Consider the following 22,203-nt stretch of genomic DNA (forward strand, 5'->3'; position numbering starts at 1 on the left):
CGATGTAATGGCAGCGCTGTAAACGCTGTTTCCCATTATAGTTAGGTCGGCGTTCCATAGGAAATATGTTTTTTGTGTTGCTAATAACTTTTACATTGATTGACGAATCACCATGAAACCTTTCAAAACCTTGCTCTTTTTTGCCTATTTTGTGCATAGAATGCTTGGGGTGATCCATCGAGAGGGGCATGAGAAAAAAACACAAATTCCCCATGCATTTTTCATAGACTTCTTTAGGCAGGGTTACAGCAAAAACTGCTAAACTGAATTACACAAAATTTGGCAAGGAAGTTAGATCTTGATACGCAGATTTAGCTTTTTGTGATTTGGTGTAAATCTGTTCAGTAGGGTTTGAGAATATAAGGTTTAAAAATATTTGTATATCTGGAATATTGAGTCCATAGGAGGCTTGCAAGAGTCTTGCAGGAGCACCAGTTAAAAAATGGAGTGTTCTGATTGGCACAGGAGCTTTTTTTCCCTTGGACCAATTTGCTCATGTGGAAGTCAGACTCCCGCTGGAGCAAGCACTCTGATCAGCCGACAGCAACATCAGAAATATTTTGCTGATATATGCAAAAAAAACAATTGATGGATGGAATGCTGAACAATTTCAAACAATGTCACTGGGGTGAATGTTTGTATTGTCCAGAATTCTGTCCATCATTTATTTTTTTTACTTTTGTCACCCTAAGTGGGATGTGCATGCCTAGATGTGGGTCCTGTTTCTCACTGTGCCACTGGAGTCAAGCTAGCCTGGCTGACGAGGGGTGATGCCCCAGAACCGGTCCCAGGATACTTGTTTCTAGTCCTGGGAGGATCTAACTTGGCAATTAAGGTTGGATTGTCCCCATGAGGACCACGGACAAGACTGATTTTCATATGGCTAGGTCCAAACTGGGGTGGTATGGTGAGCAAAAAAGAAATGATGGATTAAACCCAGATCTTTGTGTCTGGGATGACAGGCCGCCCGTCTAATCTACCGTCAGCCAAAACATCACCACGTCCGTCCCCTCCTCAAAGCCCTTCATTGGCTTCCTGTGTCGGAACGCTGCAAGTTCAAACTTGGCTGCCTAACCCATAAATCCCTGGCCGGCATCGGCCCCTCTTTCATCTCCTCTCTTCTCCATCCGTACGCCCCCCCCAGACACCTCCGTTCCTCCCGTCACGCCCTCCTCCAGACACCTAGGTTTAGGCGTAAAAAGCACGGAGGCCTTAGATTCTCCTTTCTGGCCCCCTCACTCTGGAACTCTCTACCTTTGGACCTCAGACTCTCCTCTCCCTACCCTCACTTTAGGTCTCTCCTAAAAACTCACCTTTTCCGCGGTGTCTATACATAAAGTTCCTCTTTCTCCCCTCTCTGCCTCCTCCTGGGTTAGTGATCAGCGCCAAGAAACCGTCCGGTGAACGCAGCGCTCTACAAATCCTTTTTACATTACATTACATTACATGGTGGTATTGTTCAGCATTCCGTCCATCATTTTGATCTATAAATTAAATGCAATTAGTGGGCCTGCAGCCCTGATTGTGGCACTCATTTAAATAGCCCTTTCAAACATATCTCATGTCTGCCACGGCGGCCTGTGTGTGTGCAGTTTTAAACTGCCATTTCAACCTTGCAAAATAAACCTTTTGCTAGGCCTAAACCTTCTTTTTCAATACATATAAGTCACCCTTAGGGCAGGTCCTAGACATTCCAAAGGGCAGGGTGCAGTGTATTTAAAAAGTAGGACGTATACTTTTAAGTTTTATGTATCCTGTTAGTGAATAAATCTTAAAGTCGTTTTTCACTACTGCCAGGCCTACCTCTCCTATAGGATAACATTGGAGTTACATTATCACATTTGTTAAGCTGAAACATTGGAACAGGTAGCTAGATCATGTTTAGTGTCTTTTGGAATTGTAATGACAAATCCTCTCTTATGATAAAGTCGGATTTTAAATTATAGTTTTGAAAATGACACTTTTAGAGAGTTGGCATTTTCCTGCCTTAGCCATTTGGTGCCTGAAGCCTGTCTCTGGGTGGCATGACTGGGTGTAATGACAGTTGTACTTTGTGTATTCATCCTAGCCAGCCACACACAATTAGGTGTGCATGGGCAGGCCATCACTGGCAGGATGGGAGTGAGAAACGGGGCACAGACCTGCTTACACATGAATAGGCTGTGTCCAGTCTCCACTCAAAGAGCTGCCCCCAGTAGTTATTCTTGAGCCATGGCAAGGAACCTCTGCACCTTAAAGGGAAACTTCTAGAAGCTTCTCCAACTTCAAAGGCAGTACTGGGTGTCAATAGTGGACCTCAGACACTAACTCTTCAGTACACTGCTAAACCTATAGATACTCTGCCAGGAAAAAAGACTGCTGTGCTGCTAAAAGGACCCCAACTCTGCAGGGATGCTACTCCAAAGACCTGCTGTCCTGCTGGGCTGACCTGGTGCCTGCTACACTCGTGCTGGGGTGAGAAGGACTGGACCTGCTACTGCTGAACCCAGGACCACCAGACTGACTTGAGCTCAGGGAAAGAAGGCTTCAACAACGTGCTATCTGTGAGTCTTACCCTGCCAAATGGTGCTACCCTAGTCCTGGATACAAGGAAGTGGGCCTGAATTTGCACTGATATCCCATCTGTGGATCCAGCAGAACCGGCCTATCTCATCTGCTGCTCTGCGCAACCCCAAGCAGAACAGACACATCACCTCTTCAGAGTGGAGGATCTTCCCGTCCAGAGGACTAGGTCTCACACTCACTGCCCGCAACCTCATTGGAACTGCTGCTGCATGATGCATCCTCATTCACGGTGCAGGCCCTTGCATCTCCCAGTGAGAGCAACCATGACAATGACGACAGACTCCACATCACATCCTCACCTCTCCTTGGAACCAACACAGTGCCTCAACTGTGCGACGCATCCTCGATGCTTGATTTTGCATCGCAAGCACATTATCGATGGGATCCTCAAGGAAGCAAGACCCCGTATCACAGCCCCTCAGAATGATGCATTGCTTCAGCTGCCTGAAAACATCATCTACACAGACCCTTGCCACGCTCTGCACCAGGATCTAAGGTATTCTTGTTCAGCGGGCCTAACTGGGTCCCTGTAGCCTCCCTCCACCTTTAGAGACGTAAAACAGGCCCTCCACCCAATCTGTAGTGACAGTCCTTTAATCGCAGCAGTACCAGTATATATATAAATATATCTACATCTATATCTATCTATATATATATATATATAGCAAGAGAGAGAGAGAGAGAGGGGAATAGAAAGACAAATAGATAGATATAAACAGATACAGATTTGTATACATATACATGGGTTTGTACACGATATTGTGCCATTCATGGGGCTAGATTTACGCCCCTTGATACCTCTAGTTCAGTATTTCATTCTTCTCTACCCCAGGAGGCCCTTCATCACCACCTCACCACAATAAGATTTTTCTGATATTAGAGCCAATTCCAGTTTTGCCAGAGCTCAAGTTCATTAAATAGAGGTTGGGTTTGGGTGAGAGTGAAGATGCTAGCTCCTCTATGCCACTCCAGAATGAGGTAAAACAGCAATGCTTTTAGATTAACTTACTTTTGTCACCATCAGTGATGCTGTTTAGAGAAATGTTCTCGTCCAAAGCAGCTCTTGCTGACCTGGCCGGGACAGTGAGTCTTTGTAACTCATCGAACAATTTGTCGTTAAGGAAATTGATTACTGTTAAATTTCCGGTGTAATTGAATGCAGTTGTTACGCTTCTCATGCCATTGCTAGAAAACAAAACAGATTTGTTAAAACATTTAAGCCAGTGACACAAACCGTGCAAAACAATCTGCTTACTAAGCATATTTATGAGAGCCCTGTGTCACTTTTGTACCACGTAAAGTGGGACATGCGTGAAGCAGGGCTCTCGTAAAGATTGATGAGGCCACGCAAAGCGACACTGCATGGCTTTGAGTGGCCTCATGAATCATGGGTAAGATGACGCAGCGCAAATCGCTGAATCCCCATATTCTGTGCCGGAAGGTATTCCATGGGCGTTCGGGTGGGTTTTCCCATGCAACACCCATGGAATTTGACAATGCCCCAGATTTAAAAAGGGATGTAAACCCGGGAAAGCATTCAATTGGTACGCCTCCTGAGGTGTAACGAGGAGAAATATGTTCATTTCTCTGCATTTTTTCTTCTGCCCATTTTTGCTGCACACATAGGAAGAAGGAAGCGCGCCCCTTCCTGCACAAAAACAATCCTGCCAGCAATGGAGGCACCATTGAACCATGGTGCAAAGGTGCCAGCGTTGGCGCTCGGCTGACAAAACTGCACCAGTGCAGGCAGAACGGAGAAGAATGTCCCATACTGCTTATAAACGCAGCGTTCCTGCCTTTTCACTCTGGCGTAGGGCGCTGCAGCACAGTGCCCTGCTGCGATGTCCTACACCAAAATGCCATAAATGAGGCCCTGAGCCTTTCCTATAATAAAATACATTGCATTGCATTGTTTGGTAGAGCAAACATCGCTCGAGGGCGTTAGTGTGCTTTACAATGGAGCTGGACAAGATCACACATAGGTTAAGCGGGTTGCCCAGAATCAAAGAATATGCGATCATTCAAACTTAAGGGCGTATATATAATCCTTTTGCACCACCGGTACTTCACTTTTTCCCCATATTAAAATTGACGCACCAGCGGCGCAAGGGGCATGTAAATTAGCCCTTTGGTTTGCAACTTCTCAAAGTCAGCAGCATCAACCTTTACCCACATCCCCTCTCCCGCAGTTAAAGTTAACAAACAAAGGGGCATATTTACAAGCCGCCATCACCACAGGAAAGTCCCTTTTGTGTGACGCTCCTATGGCGATAGGGGTTTTGCCTTATTTACCATGCAGCATTAAGCCACTTAACGTGGCTTAATGCCGCCTTGTAAATAAGGCCTCCTTTCACACTAGACTTAGCATGAAAGGGGTGGGCAATGGGTGTTGCGCTTGGCGTTCTGCCGCGACACCCATTGATTTTGACGCTGCCCACTATTTACAAGGGTGTCGTATAAAGGAGGCAGCTTCAAACTTAAGACCAGGGAAACCTGGTCTTACCATGGCGAAAGGAGGAGAAATGCTTTATTTATCATTGTGTTTGCTGTTTCTATGTGTGCTGCATTGTACAGCACACCGAGAAACAGCAAATTCCCTTAAATGATTGTTTATGTTTGGGAAGGTGGCCCTTCCTGCACATAAACAATCCTTTAAAAAATGACAATTTGCAACTTATATGTGTGCTGCACAAAGCAGCACACATAGAAGTTGAAAATTGCTATTCTGGGGACCCATTCCTGCACATAACCAATCATTCCCTCCATGAAGGCATCTGTGCACTGTGGTTTAAGGGTGCCTGCGTTGGGGCTAGGCAGCCGAATTTAGCACCAGCGCTGGGAGAAACGCAGGGGTGTGCCGTATCATTGTAAATATGGTACATCCCTGCATTTCTAAGGTGAGGGTGCGGGGCGTTAGCAATTTTGGAGCTAACCTGCACTCCACCACTTTCTTGTAAATATGCCCCAAGTTTTTTTTTTGAGAGATAAAATCCTGCTTATGTCCGAAGAACAGCATAACATATAAGCCCTCTCTCTTATAGATTTGTGAAAATTATAAACTTTGCGACTTCGAGTTTTCACCTTTTCAGAACTTCATCTATGTGGGTGAAATATCATGAAAAAGGGGTGTTCCAAGAGCATTTGGCACTTAGTTGGAATACAAAAAAGTAGATTCACAAGTTTTTTCTGTAAAAAAAACAAAAAATGTTCAGGATTTTTCACATGCTACCGAAGTAGGGGAAGTTTTTTGTTTATTTTAAAATCGCAGTGTTGACATATGATAACTTCAAAAACCTTGCAGTCCGCTGTGTAGGCATTCAAGATGGGATGTATGTCGTTACAACGCACACTTTTACAACGCATGCACTTACAACGCATTTTTTACAACGCACATTCCATTACAACGCATGACATTACAACGCAGGACACTACAACGCATTTTTAAAAACTACCTTTACAACGCATTTCCATTACAACGCATACTACCTTTACAACGCATACCATTACAACGCATAATATTAAATTGCATTTAAGGTAAGTATTAGATAGTATAGGGGTAAAAATTACTATTCTAACTCCAGGGGGTGCAACAGTAGGGTAAGTGTTGGATAGTATAGGGTTAAAAATTACTATTCTAACTCCAGGGGGTGCAACAGTAGGGTAAATGTTGGATAGTATAGGGGTAAAAATTACTATTCTAACTCCAGGGGGTGCAACAGTAGGGTAAGTGTTGGATAGTATAGGGGTAAAAATTACTATTCTAACTCCAGGGGGTGCAACAGTAGGGTAAGTGTTGGATAGTATAGGGGTAAAAATTACTATTCTAACTCCAGGGGGTGCAACAGTAGGGTAAGTGTTGGATAGTATAGGGGTAAACATTACTATTCTAACTCCAGGGGGTGCAACAGTAGGGTAAGTGTTGGATAGTATAGGGGTAAAAATTACTATTCTAACTCCAGGGGGTGCAACAGTAGGGTAAGTGTTGGATAGTATAGGGGTAAAAATTACTATTCTAACTCCAGGGGGTGCAACAGTAGGGTAAGTGTTGGATAGTATAGGGGTAAAAATTACTATTCTAACTCCAGGGGGTGCAACAGTAGGGTAAGTGTTGGATACTATAGGGGTAAAAATTACTATTCTAACTCCAGGGGGTGCAACAGTAGGGAAAGTGTTGGATAGTATAGGGGTAAAAATTACTATTCTAACTCCAGGGGGTGCAACAGTAGGGTAAGTGTTGGATAGTATAGGGGTAAAAATTACTATTCTAACTCCAGGGGGTGCAACAGTAGGGTAAGTGTTGGATACTATAGGGGTAAAAATTACTATTCTAACTCCAGGGGGTGCAACAGTAGGGAAAGTGTTGGATAGTATAGGGGTAAAAATTACTATTCTAACTCCTGGGGGTGAAAAAGTAGGGTAAGTGTTGGATAGTATAGGGGTAAAAATTACTATTCTAACTCCAGGGGGTGCAACAGTAGGGTAAGTGTTGGATAGTATAGGGGTAAAAATTACTATATTATGCGTTGTAATGGTATGCGTTGTAATGGTAGTATGCGTTGTAATGGAATGCGTTGTAAAGGTAGTTTTTAAAAATGCGTTGTAGTGTCATGCGTTGTAATGTCATGCGTTGTAATGGATTGTGCGTTGTAAAAAATGCGTTGTAAGTGTAGTGCGTTGTAAAAGTTGCGTTGTAAAGGTTGTTCCCCTTCAAGATGCATTTTTGTTTCAACACGCTTTCTCTTTCTTTCAAACTGGTATTAATGCAGTGAGCACATGTGTCTGCATGTCTCTTGTGAGAAACCACTGACATATTTGCAATTGCCAACGAGCTTCCCACTCGCTAATCTCTGTCAGTTAATAATACTGTCAGAATTTTTTGTAACTTTTTTTTCAGTATTTCTTGTAAGGACGGGATAACCCTTAGTATCATAGTACGAAGTTCAAAGTTGTGATTTAAAAAAAATAAAATATATATATATATATTCACTTAGCAAACCATAGGTTTCACACATGTTATAGTTAGCTGGACATTTCACTCGTAAAAAACCAATGAAATTCCCCCGTTATAGTTAGTAAAGGGAACTATAACTCACGCGACCGCAATCCAGTGCTGATGTTGTCAGATATTACATCACTGTATTTAGACACTTATTTACCCATTTTTCCTTCCTTTAACCTTTAGCTATACATATTTAATAAATATTTATTTTACAGAAAGACACATATGTCATCAGTGATGTAATATCTGACGTCATCAGCACTGGATTGCGGTCGAGTGAGTTATAGTTCCCTTTACTAACTATAACGGGGGAATTTCATTGTTTTTTTATGAGTGAAATGTCCAGCTAACTATAACATGTGTGAAACCTATGGTTTTTTAAGTGAATTTGCAAGGTTTTTTAAATGCTAATTCCTAACTATAACGTGTGTGAAACCTATGTTTTTTTCAGTGAATTTGTACATTTTTTTAAATGCTAAGTTATGTATTTATTAATATTTTTTTTTAAGGTTTTTCACCGTGCGCGCTCGGTGCGCGCACGGTGCGCTTTGCGCACCGTGCGCGCGCAGTGGGCACGCGGTGCGCATCGCGCACCAGGCGCCCACGTTACGCAGTTCGTACCGTACGTGCACGGTGCGCGCACTCCGCGAATTTAAAAAAAAATTTAAAACTTTTTTGGGGCCCTTCGAGGTCCTCCTGTGAGCCCCTGACCAAGGCTAGGGGGTCAGGAACTTTCCACCCTGCCCCTTTTTCACGTTCGCCACCTTCCTTTTCCACTCTCGCACTGAAAACAAACAAAATGGCGGCCGACACTTCCTGATTTCGACCGATTCGAACGTTGACTGACATGTAACAACCAATCAGAATTACGCTCGCGCACGTTAGGGTGCGCGCACGGTGCGCGCACGGTGCGCGGCTATAGATATGTATGTATTTTTAACTGCACTTTTCTCAGGAACTAATGAACAGATTGACTCCAGATATGCAAAAGGCACATCCCTGACCTGAGGACTACCTCTTTGCCAAATTTCAAGTAATTCTATTCAGCCGTTTGGGCTGTACCTTGGACTAAAGGTCCCTATGGAAAATTGCATGGGACTCCCCTTTTTTCTCAGCCCCCGCTTGACGAATCCCCCCGAGACTTTCAGGGTACAAGCGGAGCAGAGCGCCCCACCTATTTTGAAAATTTCGGGAGGATTCGTTAATCGGCGCCAAAGTTATTCCAAATAGAATGTTGCGGATTTCCTATGGAAACACGGTCCTAACTATAACTATCTACTGGCGACCGCCAGTAGATAATATATATATATCTATATCTATCTATCTATACATAAATGTAATTGCGGTGTTGGGACTGCCAACTGGAGTTCCGTCGGTCCCGAGACCTCGATGGTGTCGGTTGGAGGCAACCCTGACGGCCATCATGATCAATCCCTATTTGGATTAGAGAGGGAAGATTCAATGCTGCGGCTCCAGATATGAAACTGGAACAGACGATCCAGAGATCACCGAAAAGCTCCAAGGGAATAGTTGGTCAGACATGCAGAAGTTAATATGTTGCTCGATAGCAGCTAGTTTACCATGAAGTCTTATCTTTCTTCAATGTTATCAGTGAGATGACAAATTCAAAATTAATAGACCATCGTGAAACTGTTCCTCACCATGAACTTGTGGGAAAGAGAGGGGAATGTTTTATTAAACAAGTTGACAGACTTCTTCATTTCATGCAAGAAAACCCCATTTGAAAGGACTTGACTGAGCCTGTGCAACTACACAACTTTTTGAACAAAAAATATGTGGGTATTGATATAAAGACACGTCTACTAGATATCCTCGAACATGGATTGAAACTATAAGCAGAACTGAAGCAGAAGAAATATCTATTGAAAGAGAAAAAACTGTTTGACATAATCACTAAGGGGCATATTAACAAGGGCTTTATCTCCACTTTTTTGGCTTTCAAAAGCCAAATAAGAGGAGATAAAAATATTGCCCTATCAACAACAGGGTGCTAACATGCGATTTTGCACTACGCTTCCCTTTGCATCTCTAATCAGATGCAAAGTGGGCGTTCCAGAGCAAAATAATAGGAGAAAGCTCGCTAAGCGACATTTCTCCTATTATCAAGCTTCACGCTAACTCTGTTAGAGACAAAAAAAGCAGCGCTAACCACGGTTAACGCTGCTTTTTTATGTCTGCTAATTTTCAGACTTAGCCATTTAATCCAATGGGAGGTGGATTACATGGCTAAATCCACCATGGGCTGTCAACAAGGATATCCCTATTCTTGTAGTTTTATCACTGCTTTACCAGCGATAACCTCCCAAAATGCCGCTATCGCTGGATTTTTTATCGCCTAGGCGGTTAGCGTTGTTAATAACACGATAACCAGGTGATATTATCCAGCGATAGCGGGCATTAAAAAAATTAACGCTAAGCGCCCTTAGCGTTAATTTTCCCTGTTCCTTGTTAATATGCCCGTATATCTAAACTTACATACTTTAATTGCCTAAGTAAGAGTTTTGTCAAATCAGCCAACACAAAACAGCTGACTAACCAAACAACTTCCACAAGCACATAGAGAGATGGATGTAGCTAATGGAAGGGGTGAATTCACCAAGGTCATTCTGTCGCATGATCTTCTTCCACCAAAAGCAATATTTGATGGAGATGCTGCAACCAAACCAGTGAAGCACAAGCTCATACAAGAGCTAAAAAAAACTTTCACCTGAACAATTTATATTCAAAAAGGTGTCCTCATTGAAAACTGCTGTTGTTGTGGACCAGATACCACAATTGTGAATGGTCAAGATTTTATCCATGCAAACTTTGGAGAAACCATTCTACAGATACAAAGTCAGTGTGCACCTTGCAAGAACCTGACATTGTCTTTGACAGTTATCTTCAACTATCTGTCAAAGAATGTGAGAGAATCAGACAAATGTCTACAAATGGAACAGTTGACCTTGCCTGCATTGAAGATTCAACACCTATACCTGTGCAACTTTATTCAGTTCATCGAACAAGATGACCTTGGAGATGTTCACTCGCCAAAACATTGCTGATGCTTCAGTGAATACTGAATTTCCAATTATTGCAAGAGGAACGGCATATTGGAAGACGCCGACCTTCGTGTTGTCCACATGTTGAGTGGGCTGTTTGAAATGGTTGCATTCAAGTCATTGTACTGTCAAATGACACAGATGTTATGATTGTACTACATTAATTTGTTGCAATGTTCATAAGTCAAGGACTGGAAAACATATGGATACGTTATGGAACAGGCGAGAAAAGACACTTAATCCCGCTTCCTATTCTGTACAAGAAACTTGACCCAGAGATGCCCAGTGCTCTTATCAAGCACATTTTCTTACGGGTGATGAAACTATGAGCACAATTGGACCAAAGCTTTGAGCGTTAACTGCTAAACCTGTAAAGTGTCTGAAAGGATTTGCTGAGACAGATGAAGAATGTGACTTTCAAGACATACAAAAGCTTCTGCTGATCTCCCTGTGCGGAATTCAATTAACATAGACCTTTCTCTGTTCATGACATTTGTTTTTTGCCTGAGGAGAAAACCCTTTCCCTGCACACCCATCAAACAAAAGAGGGATTGATTCCCCTTTCACTCCTTGGAGTAACTCCCCAACCTTTTCAAACCGTGGCATGGGTCTGATCTAAGATTGTGACTGTCCACAAATGTACATTTGCTCCCACACCTTTTATTGTATTTGTATTTTATTCTTATAGAGCGCTACTGTCACCCAACGGGTATCCTGGCGCTAGACTGAGATGGTAGAGAGACTTTTAACCAGTCAAGTAGCCACAGACAAACCAAGAGAAATGCCGAGGTCGGCCAGAAAATGCATGATTAGGAGATCAGGAGGTCAAGGGCTTCTCCCTAGGGAAAAGCCAAGTTTTCAGGCTGTGCCTAAAGTCCATCAGAGAGTTAGCCTGTCTAATATTCAGAGGAAGATCTTTCCAGCACCGCGATGCCACTGTACTAAAGGCCCTGCCCCCCATCCTGGCCTTCTTAACCCTGCCAGTAGTTAACAGAGAAGCATTTGAAGAGCGTAGAGTCCTTTGGGGCTTATACCAGGACAATTTCTCCTGCAGGGAGGTTGGGCCGAGACCGTGTGCCGCTCTGTAGACAATGCATAGGGCTTTAAACCTAACCCTTTCCCTTATAGGAAGCCAATGGAGCTCTTGTAACGCCAGCGTAGTTGAAGATCCGCGTTTCTTATTCAGCGCCAATTTGGCTGCCATGGACTGGACCCTCTGCAACCTCTGGAAGATGTAAAGAGGAGCTCCTAGGTACAGAGAATTGCAGTAGTCCAGCCTACTTAGGATGATACTACGTACCACCAGCGGTCTTTTCTCCTCTGGCAGAAGAGGTAGAATCTGTCGTAGAGCTTTCAGGAGAGCAAACCAAACCCCCACTGTTTTTTTAGCTTGAGAGGCCATTTGAAGATTATCGTCAAACATAACCCCCATATTCCGCACTGTTGTCACAGGGACAATGGGTTCCGACTCTGGGGCCAGTCTGAGGTCAAAAGGCATGTCTCGTACTCCTGCGGAAGCACAGTAGATCACCTCTGTTTTTCCTCCATAAAACTGCAGGGAGTTGGCCCTAAGCCAGTCCGAAGTCTGGCGCATACATATCTGGAAGTCTTCCATAGTCAAGGCACCCTTCCCCTCCAATGAGAACACCAATTGGGTGTCGTCTGCATAGTTAACCAAGTCGACCCCATGCGACTTGATTATAGGGATTAATGGCTGCAGGTAAATATTAAAGAGGATGGGGCTGATGGCCGACCCCTGAGGGACCCCATGCTCCACCAGGGTCCTGCTGGAGGTGAAAGGGGACAAGGTGACCACCTGTTGTCTCCCTGTAAGATAGGATTGCATCCACCTCATGGCACCTCCCTTAACTCCCAGAAGCTCCAATCTGTTCAGCAGGATTCGATGATTAACCGTGTCGAATGCAGCAGACATATCTAAGAGGACCAGTACAGATGAAAAGCCTCTCTCCGCCCTCATCCGCAGATTGTCTAGCACGGTGACCAGAGCTGTCTCCGTTCCAAGAATTTTTATAGGAAAAGGCAGCAAGGAGATAGGTCTAAAACTAGAGGGGTCTCCTGTGTCCAGAGATGGCTTCTTTAGTAAGGGAGTGACCACTGCCAGCTTCCATGCTTCAGGCACCACCCCTTCCTCCAAGGATTGGCAGCATATCTGCCGCATCCGGGGAAGCAGTGCCTGTGCATGCTCTTTCCAGATCTTATTAGGTAAGGGGTCTAGCGGAGACCCTGACCTCACATTCTGTGCACAACTGTTAAACAGCTCGTCTGTAAGCGGTGTAAAGTGCTCCAGAGAGGTGACCACCCCTGGTTCTTCCGCAGGCCTCTGAACATGAGTGTTTTGGGGGGAAGCGTCACACAAAGAAAAAAGCCCCCCAACAATTTTTAAAATTTTCTCCTCAAAATGGGAGGCAATTTTGTCACATAGTGCCTGCGAGGCCACCACTTTATTTCCCAGACTGGTGGGGGTGGAGAGGTCTCTGACGATCTTAAAGAGAGCTCTGGCGCTATTCGATGAAGACAGGATGGCATTGGCAAAAAAGTCTGCCTTGGCTTTAACAATCAGCTCCTTGTACCGAGCTAGCACCCCTTTGAAGGCCACTTTGTCATGCTCAGCATAGTGCCTGCGCCATTTCCTCTCTGCCCGCCGACAGGACCTGCGTGTAATACTCAGCTCTTCAGTAAACCACTGTGTGGAGTGATTAGTTTTGACCTTCAGGCGCTTCAGAGGCACGTGCTGAACCAATACTTCATGGATGTAATTATGGTACAGACGATAGTTTGTACCCACTGACTCATAGGGGTCAAAAGGAGGCAGATTTTGAAAAAGCGGCTCCGTCTGACTTTTCATAAGTTTAGCCCAGTCTCTCCCCATACGATATGTTACAGGAGGTAGCCTAGTTGCTTCTCCCCCAGGTATTTGAATCCGAAACTGGATCAGCGAGTGGTCAGTCCAAGTCTGAGGTAGAATGTTAATCACCTCTGTTTCATTACAGTCTGCAAACAGAAGATCCAGAATGTGCCCCCCTTGATGGGTGGGCTGTTGGACCAGCTGATGCAGGTTGCAACTCTCACAGGTTTCCCTGAGATCTCTTATGTGGCCATCAAGGATCCCATTCTCCCACAGATTGAAATCGCCCAGGAGCAGCATTCTGGAGTGTGTCAGTGACTGGGCCGCGATGACATCCAGGAGCGCCTGGTACTGAGTATCAGAGCTAGGGGGTCTGTATCCGACCATCCCGTAAGGAGCCTCCCCCTCTGTTCTTGTAGGGTGAATCCTAATAGCTCAATACCCACCACCTCATCAACCTTAAACGGGGCTAAGTCCCAGGTATCCCTGAACATCTCCCCGACCCCTCCGCCTCTCCCCGTTGTTCTGGGCTTATGAAAAATCTTATAGCCCTCTGGGCAGGCGAGCCCCAGTTCCACCAAGGAGTCATTACTACACCATGTCTCCGTCAAAAATAACACATCCAGTTGCAGATCTTCCACCAGACTTGACACCTCTTGATGGTGTTTAGCCAGGGAGCGGCAGTTGAGCAAGCCACACTCAAGGACGGGGCTGGGTTGCAGCACCCTAGAAATCTTCTCTCCCCCACTGACCTTGTTCCTGATGTCCAGTAGTTGTTCCTTTGTATATTTAAAAGGACTTTGGACAGGCCGCGCAGCGTGGCTGGCGCTAGGAGCGGTCACCCTCTTATGCCTCCTTTAGTGAGATTTAGGAGTGGCACAGAAATCCACAGTAGTAAATCCAGTTATACATGTTGGTAATCCTTTTGAGGAATCCTGACAGGAGTAAATATAAGTATTTTCAACCATGAAAATATTTTTACAGGCAAAAAAACCTCCATGAATACGAACCCTTGTTTTCATGTCTGAGCTACATTCCATGCATACAAAATGCATCCTCATAAGAGATGTACTCACTTGAAGGCACTGTACTGGCTGTTGCTGAAGGGCAAGTTCTGCGACAGAGCAGTAACAAGTTCTTTTACCTGTGGAGAAATAGATTAGATAATGCAGCTGTGCAACAAAGTCAATTTAAACATGTAGGAGTCATCACACTCGATACAGTGAGGAGGCATTTATTGTATTAGTTTGCCACATTAATTGCCAAGTTCACCTTTAGCTAGTAAGAACCCATGGGAAAGACTGATTATCATAGCTGCCCTAAGGCCTGATTATTATGCGGCCACAAAAAGAGGTGCAAATTTCACACCTAATCATTGTCGTTAACACAAGGCGCCATGTTATACATACGGCACATTGTCCTTAACTGTGCTGGGTGCAAATGTGTGCCTGGCACCATTAATGAACATGGAGGTGCAATTAAGGAACGTAGAATGCGCTGCCCTGGGGGCAGCCACCAACTCACGCTGTCCTGGGGGCAGCGCATTCATGTGAAAAACGTAGTGGGTGCTTTGAAGCCGCTCCGTGTTTTCACAGTGCAGATGGCACCCGCCTGCACTTTTAAAGGGGACTGTACCCGCCTACAAGGGGATGTCAGGGGGGACCATGAGACCCCTTTCCCCCCTCCAGAGGACAGTAATCAGGGGGCGCACTGCCAACGCACAGCCTTTTAGGTGGCGCACTCTCAGTGCGCCTCCTGACTGATTCTCTGCACCTGCATCTGTAATACAGTGCAGATGCAGAGGCAAAGGGATTCCCTCATGACCTCATGCAAATGAGGGCATGCCCTCTTGGGGAAGCACTGGCGCTGTACACAGCGGGTGAGAAAAGTGCATCCAATTCTGAGTCTGAACCCTCGAAGGGGGGGGGGGTGGATTTCGCAAAAATTGGACATCATCAACTCAAACATTAATAGGTGTGCAAAAAAGCACTTTGTGTTTCTCTGCCTCATATCACAACAGCTGTCACCACATTGGGTGCATTCCTTGTAATCCAGTTTGATCACACACTGGAGGGTTTTGAAGCCTCATTATAAACAAGGCCTTAGTATTAATTATATGATGTTAAGTGTCTCATAACATTGAACAGTACCGAAGATGGGGTTGTAACTTTAATCAAAAATAGAGACCAGAATGTTGGCTGGAGCCAGCCCTCCCACACCCAGCACCCATGCCCACACATTTAGTCCTCCTTCAAACTCCTCTGTGTTTTCAAATTTCATGAAACACTTATGGCCAGGATGAGGAAGAAGCGATGGAATGCGGTCTGAATGAACCAAGGGGCTGAAGGAGCTGTAGTCCATTTGATTTGATATCTATGGTTTTAAATTTACTCTTACATCCAGGTCCTTTTAACTGTATCGATGACAAGCTTCCCAAGCATGACATACTTTGTGGGGGAAGATAACTTCTATGCCTAGAAAATATACTGTGTATACAATATTGTCTAACTGGGCATCAGCGCTGAAAACACAGTTTGTATTCCCTTTCTCTGATCCATGAAATCAAAGACACAACCTAGTAATATTAAATTGGAATTGCATGTTTTGTCTACTATTAAAAGCACTGAGTTCCTTGTCTAGATAGGAAGTTTCTTTCCTAAGAATTCTTGCCTCTGTGGTTAGCATTTGAAACATTGAGCATTCAGTACCGGGGGACTTCTACTTGCCTCAGGCCCTATTAAGTGGATGATCAATCTGTGGCATGCTGAGTGGAGGTTTGTGGGGACTAGGAAAGATAAATGAGGGGGAGGGCCAATAATAATATGTGGTGTGGCGTGGTGAATGTGTGTGGGCTTGTGCGTGTGTGATGGAATGTGTGTGTGTGTCTTCAATCTCTGGATAGTGTACAGTGTAAGACCGGATGTATGTCGTTACAACGCACACTTTTACAACGCATGCACTTACAACGCAATTTTTACAACGCAACATCCATTACAACGCATTCCATTACATAGCATGACACTACAACGCATTTTTAAAAACTACCTTTGCAACGCATTCCATTACATTGCATACTACCTTTACAATGCATACCATTACAACACATAATATTAAATTGCATTTAAGGTAAGTATTAGATAGTATAGGGGTAAAAATTACTTTTCTAACTCCAGGGGGTGCAACAGTAGGGTAAGTGTTGGATAGTATATGGGTAAAAATTGCTATTCTAACTCCAGGGGGTGCAACAGTAGGGAAAGTGTTGGATAGTATAGGGGTAAAAATTACTATTCTAACTCCAGGGGGTGCAACAGTAGGGTAAGTGTTGGATAGTATAGGGGTAAAAATTGCTATTCTATCTCCAGGGGGTGCAACAGTAGGGTAAGTGTTGGATAGTATAGGGGTAAAAATTGCTATTCTAACTCCAGGGGGTGCAACAGTAGGGTAAGTGTTGGATAGTATAGGGGTAAAAATTACTATTCTAACTCCAGGGGGTGCAACAGTAGGGAAAGTGTTGGATAGTATAGGGGTAAAAATTACTATTCTAACTCCAGGGGGTGCAACAGTAGGGTAAGTGTTGGATAGTATAGGGGTAAAAATTACTATTCTAACTCCAGGGGGTGCAACAGTAGGGAAAGAGTTGGATAGTATAGGGGTAAAAATTACTATTCTAACTCCAGGGGGTGCAACAGTAGGATAAGTGTTGGATAGTATAGGGGTAAAAATTACTATTCTAACTCCAGGGGGGTGCAACAGTAGGGTAAGTGTTGGATAGTGTAGTGTAATATTATGCGGTGTAATGGTATGCGTTGCAAAGGTAGTATGCGATGTAATGGAATGCGTTGTAAAGGTAGTTTTTAAAAATGTGTTGTAGTGTCATGCTATGTAATGGAATGCGTTGTAATGTATGTTGCGCTGTAAAAAATGCGTTGTAAGTGTAGTGCGTTGTAAAAGTTGCGTTGTAAATGTTGTTCCCCGTAAGACCAGTACCTCACCATCACCTCCTCAGAACATTCCTGTATCTGGAAGTACTGAATGTGAAGAAGACCTTCCTGGAAGAAAGAAGACACCTGGATACTGCTTGAAGAAGAGGTCTTACTGAAGAACTGAAAGACTCCTGCATGCTCCCAGGACCTGAAACTTCTTTCAAAGGATCAAGTCGTTGGCCTCGTTTATCTGCTTCAGAAACACAAAAAAGCAGAAAGACTCCTCACTCCAGCAGAGCCCAGCCAACCACAGAGGACTGGACCCTGTAAGAGACCTAGTTGGGGGAGCCTAAAAACCTGTGCGTAAGAACCTGGGGATGCTGGAGTGACCAAAAGGAAAGCTTACAGCAGTTAGAGAAAAGTTGGTCTTGCCAGGTTTTCCTCCTCTGAAAGTTAAATATTTGACTGGAAAGACACAATGGGAGAACCCCATCTCTGTCCTACCACAGTCAACTTGAAATCACACCTAGGTCTTGGTCAACTGTGAACTGTTGTTTTTCAAGGAGCTTTTTGGCTTAGAAAGAACCTTAAAAATTCATATTCCCCTTGTCCAATTTTGATGATCTTGGTGGGTTTTTGCTCATTACACTTGTCTAAAGTGCTTTGGGAATTTTACTGTGTTGTTTTCTTGATTTTTCTAATTGTTGGAACTGTTTGAACTTAATACACACTTCTCTGTGGAATTGCTTGCTGCTTGTGCAATTGCTAGTTACCAGGGGTTATGGAGATATTCTAGGACTAGTGTCCTAATAATGTTTATTTAGGTAGGTAGGGGACACCCCCCACCCACAGTTATAGCCAATTTCGGATAGCAATCTTAGAAGAGGGTGGAGAGAGATCCCTAGGAGTCCGAGGACCAGGAATGTGGACTTTCCTTAAGTGTAGCCGGATATCTGACCCTAGCCACATGGAGCTCAGGGAACACTTGAAAACTGAGCCATTCGAACTAGCCTCCAGCCGAACAATTGACAGACTCTGAGGCATGACAGGAAAACATTGGATATATCTGATCAGCCTTCATCTTTTCTCCTTCCTATGTATCGAATTCACCTTTGAAAGTGCTCTGTAGTTACCGGGTGATTGCACATAGATATTTACAAATCTCTGAAATAAATACCTAATAAAGTTCTGATAGTCATAGCACAAATTTTTAATCAGATGAATGTTTCTAAACAATAGACAATTAGGATTTTCAGGACACACTTTGAGGGGCTGCAGTGTTCTTTATGTTCAATAGCACTCGTTCTCAGTTACTAACCTACATATCTATGCACCATAATCTCAACACCATTACTATTGAAGTCTCAAGACTAAGCACAAGAGTGTTTCTGTTATGGAAACACAGAAAGAGACTTTTAAACCATTTCTCTGCAGTCTGCAGAACAAAGGTCTAGAGTGTCTCAGCAAAGTACATAGACAGACTTCAAACTCAATTACAACAAGCTTCCACACACCAGAGGATCAGACTCTCACTGCTACTCCATAGAGATATATACTTCAAAGTTATATACCAAGGACAGTACGGCAAATGACAAGAGTGTTTCTGCTATGTAAATACATGAATGCCTTAAAATAGTTTACAATAAACTTCAAAGCGAAGTACAAAAATGTCTATGCTATTTAAATACACTGTTCCTTCAAAACAAACTACAATAAACTTCCATGTGCACTGTTGTCACAGGCAGTATTGACATTTGCTCGGACTGACTGACTGCTATAAAAAAAATCAGACTCAGACTTGCAACAGAAATATCAGTACAAATTGCATTGGCACCGTGCAATTTCTGTAAACAGGCTCCAGGTTGGTTGTCGTCAGTCAATCTGTACTCTTATGTGGTTGAAACATCTAAATGGATTTTGTGGGCCCTGGGCCAAACATTTTTTGGGGCCCCTGTTCAGGACATCTTTGAATTTATGATTCAATTTCAGCTCCTTCATACCCTCATTGGCCAGGCCCCTGATAGTGAACAGGCACAAGCCTCCAAATTCTAAATGTGTTTACTTCTAATATTCAGAGATAGTGATGTGTGTTTTCAATATTGTAAGACAGCAGCAGCTCACTAATGTTACTGCAGATAATCTCTGTGACACCTTTCCATCTCTGCTATGTGAGATCATGTGTGATCTAAAATAAAGCTTTTTCTATGGATGTTGCATTAAACATAAAATAAACATTTCCCTGCAAAATGTCTGTAATAGATGCTTGCACATCACCTACATTAATGATAAATTAAAGGAAAATGGTATTTAAAACAATCTGTTTAAGAAATATTCAAGATCATCATGACAAGACTCTGCAGAACAAAGCCATCTCCATCAGGGGGCCCTCTCAAAGTCTGAGGCCCTGGGCCAGACTTCACTTTGCCCATGCCTTAAAACGTCTCCAGATGTGGGTCAGGAACCAGCTGTCAGAAACTAAACCACTTGTATTTGTATAATTCACACCATTATTGCACAACATTTGCACACAGTTTGCTTTTTTGTGGAGACACCTCCATTCCAGACTCACCATGCCCTAACAAAACTTTCTCCTTAACCTTCTAGTACAGCCTGCCAGAACTCAACCTAGGCTTCTGTCCTTAGGGAACAAATACACATGCCCGCCTCGTCCGTCTAATCCTGAATGATGGAACATGTTTCCCATTGAAGACAGATTCACTCCCTAAAGGTTCCTGTTATAAATGGGTTGAATTTCATTGTGATTATCTCTGTACCCAGAAGGGTATTGTGAAGTGCACTAGTACCTTTTGGAAATGGAGGGATAAGAAATAAAATAAATAAGTTCAGAGAGCAAGACTGAAAGTAGCAAACCTTTGTATCTGCATCCGTGTCACTGAAATTTGAAGTTGACTTCAGCTGTAGATGGACAGTCCGCTTAGGTGGAGCTGTAGAAAGGGAAAAAGGAAGACATTCCTGTGACATCTTCTGGTATGAAACGTATTAATAGAAAGAGATAAAGGAAGATACTCTTGTGACATCTTCTGGTATGAAACACATTAATAGAAATAGACAAAAGGAAACATTCTTGTGACATCTTCTGGTGTGACTTGTAGTAGTAGAAACAGAAAAAGTAAGATGTTCTTGTGAAATCTTCTGTTGTCAAGTGTAATAGACAAAGAATGACATTCTTGTGAAATCTTCTGCTGTCAAGTGTAGTAGTAGAAATATACAAAGGAAGACATTCTTGTGAAATCTTCTGCTGTCAAGTGTAATAGACAAAGAATGACATTCTTGTGAAATCTTCTGCTGTCAAGTGTAGTAGTAGAAATATACAAAGGAAGACATTCTTGTGAAATCTTCGGGGTATGAAATTTATTATTAGAAAGAGACAAAAGAAGACATTCTTGTGACATCTTCTGGTGTAACTGTAGAAATAGTAGTAATAGTAATAGTAGAAAGACAAAAAGGAAGATGTTCTTGTGAAATCTTCTGCTTTCAATTGCACCAGTAGAACCAATGGAAGACATTTGAGTGAAAATGTATGGTCTTAATTGTAGCAGTACAAAGAGACAAAGGGAGACATTCATCTGAAATCTACGGGTGTAAAACATAGCAATAGAAAGAGACAAAAGAAGACATTCTTGTGAAATCCTCTGGTATGAAACGTATTAATAGAAAGAGACAATAGAAGACATTCTTGTCACATCTTCTGGTATGTAACACATTAATAGAAAGAGACAAAAGAAGACATTCTTGTGACATCTTCTTGTGTGACTTGTAGTAGTAGAAAGAGAAAAAGTAAGATGTTCTTGTGAAATCTTCTGTTGTCAAGTGTAGTAGACAAAGAATGACATTCTTGTTATATCTTCTGCTATCAAGTGTAGTAGTAGAAATATACAAAAGAAGACATTCTTGTGAAATCTTCGGGGTATGAAACGTATTAACAGAGACAAAAGAAGACATTATTGTGACATCTTCTCGTGTAACTTGTAGTAGTAGAAAGACAAAAAGGAGGATGTTCTTGTGAAATCTTCTGCTGTCAATTGCAGCGGTAGAAACAAAGGAAGAAATTTGAGTGAAATCTTATGGTCTTAATTGTAGCAGTAGAAAGAGACAAAGGGAGACATTCATGTGAAATCTACTGGTGTAAAACATAGCAGTAGAAAAAGACAAAGGAAGACACTCTTGTGAAATCTTTGAGTGTGAATTGTAGTAGTACAGGGAGAAAAGGAAGAAGTTCTTGTGAAATCTGATACAGCTAAGTGTAGTAGTAGAAATAGACAAAGAAAGAAGTTCTTGGGAAGTTTGCTGTGAAGTGTAGTTTTAGAAAGAGACAAATAAGCCATGTGTGTGAATTATTTTGATGTGAAATGTAGTAAAAAAAAAGACAAAGTAAAACATTCTTGTGAAATGTTCTAGTGTGCATTATAATGTTGGGTAGTAGATTATTGAGTTTTGTGTTGTAGACTTACCTTTTATAGGCACCGGCAGAAAGCTGGAACTGGACGATGTGCACCGTATGCCCTCATAACCAGGGGCACATGTGCAAATCTGAACACAATCCGAGCCGGTCCGAGTGCAGGTTCCACCATTGAAACAGTAGTTCAAGGGTTCACAAGTGGTAGCGCAGCAAATTGTTCCGTTTCCTTGAAAATCAAGTATGTGATAATTTACATTCAATAAAAACACAAATATCTATTTGAAACCAAAATAGAATTCTGCCTATTGCAGTTTGTCAATAAACACAGTAACCTTGGGCCCAATTACAAGTTGAGCAGAGTGATACAC

The 22,203-nt window shown here is 43.0% G+C and overlaps 1 protein-coding gene across 1 annotated transcript in view; it reads right to left on the reverse strand.

Moving 5' to 3' along the window:
- Positions 1 to 22,203, reverse strand: part of LOC146788620 (uncharacterized) — a 447,327-nt gene that overhangs the window by 33,932 nt on the left and 391,192 nt on the right. The window contains exons 37-40 of the mRNA XM_085635787.1: positions 21,888 to 22,061; positions 20,287 to 20,360; positions 14,569 to 14,636; positions 3,575 to 3,750 (exon numbers count right to left, since the gene is read on the reverse strand). Coding sequence (XP_085491913.1) covers positions 3,575 to 3,750; positions 14,569 to 14,636; positions 20,287 to 20,360; positions 21,888 to 22,061 — 492 coding nt within the window. The remainder of the gene's footprint in view (positions 1 to 3,574; positions 3,751 to 14,568; positions 14,637 to 20,286; positions 20,361 to 21,887; positions 22,062 to 22,203) is intronic.

The sequence above is a fragment of the Triturus cristatus genome, chromosome 11, assembly GCF_964204655.1.
Source record: "Triturus cristatus chromosome 11, aTriCri1.1, whole genome shotgun sequence".
Taxonomy (NCBI): Eukaryota; Metazoa; Chordata; class Amphibia; order Caudata; family Salamandridae; genus Triturus; species Triturus cristatus.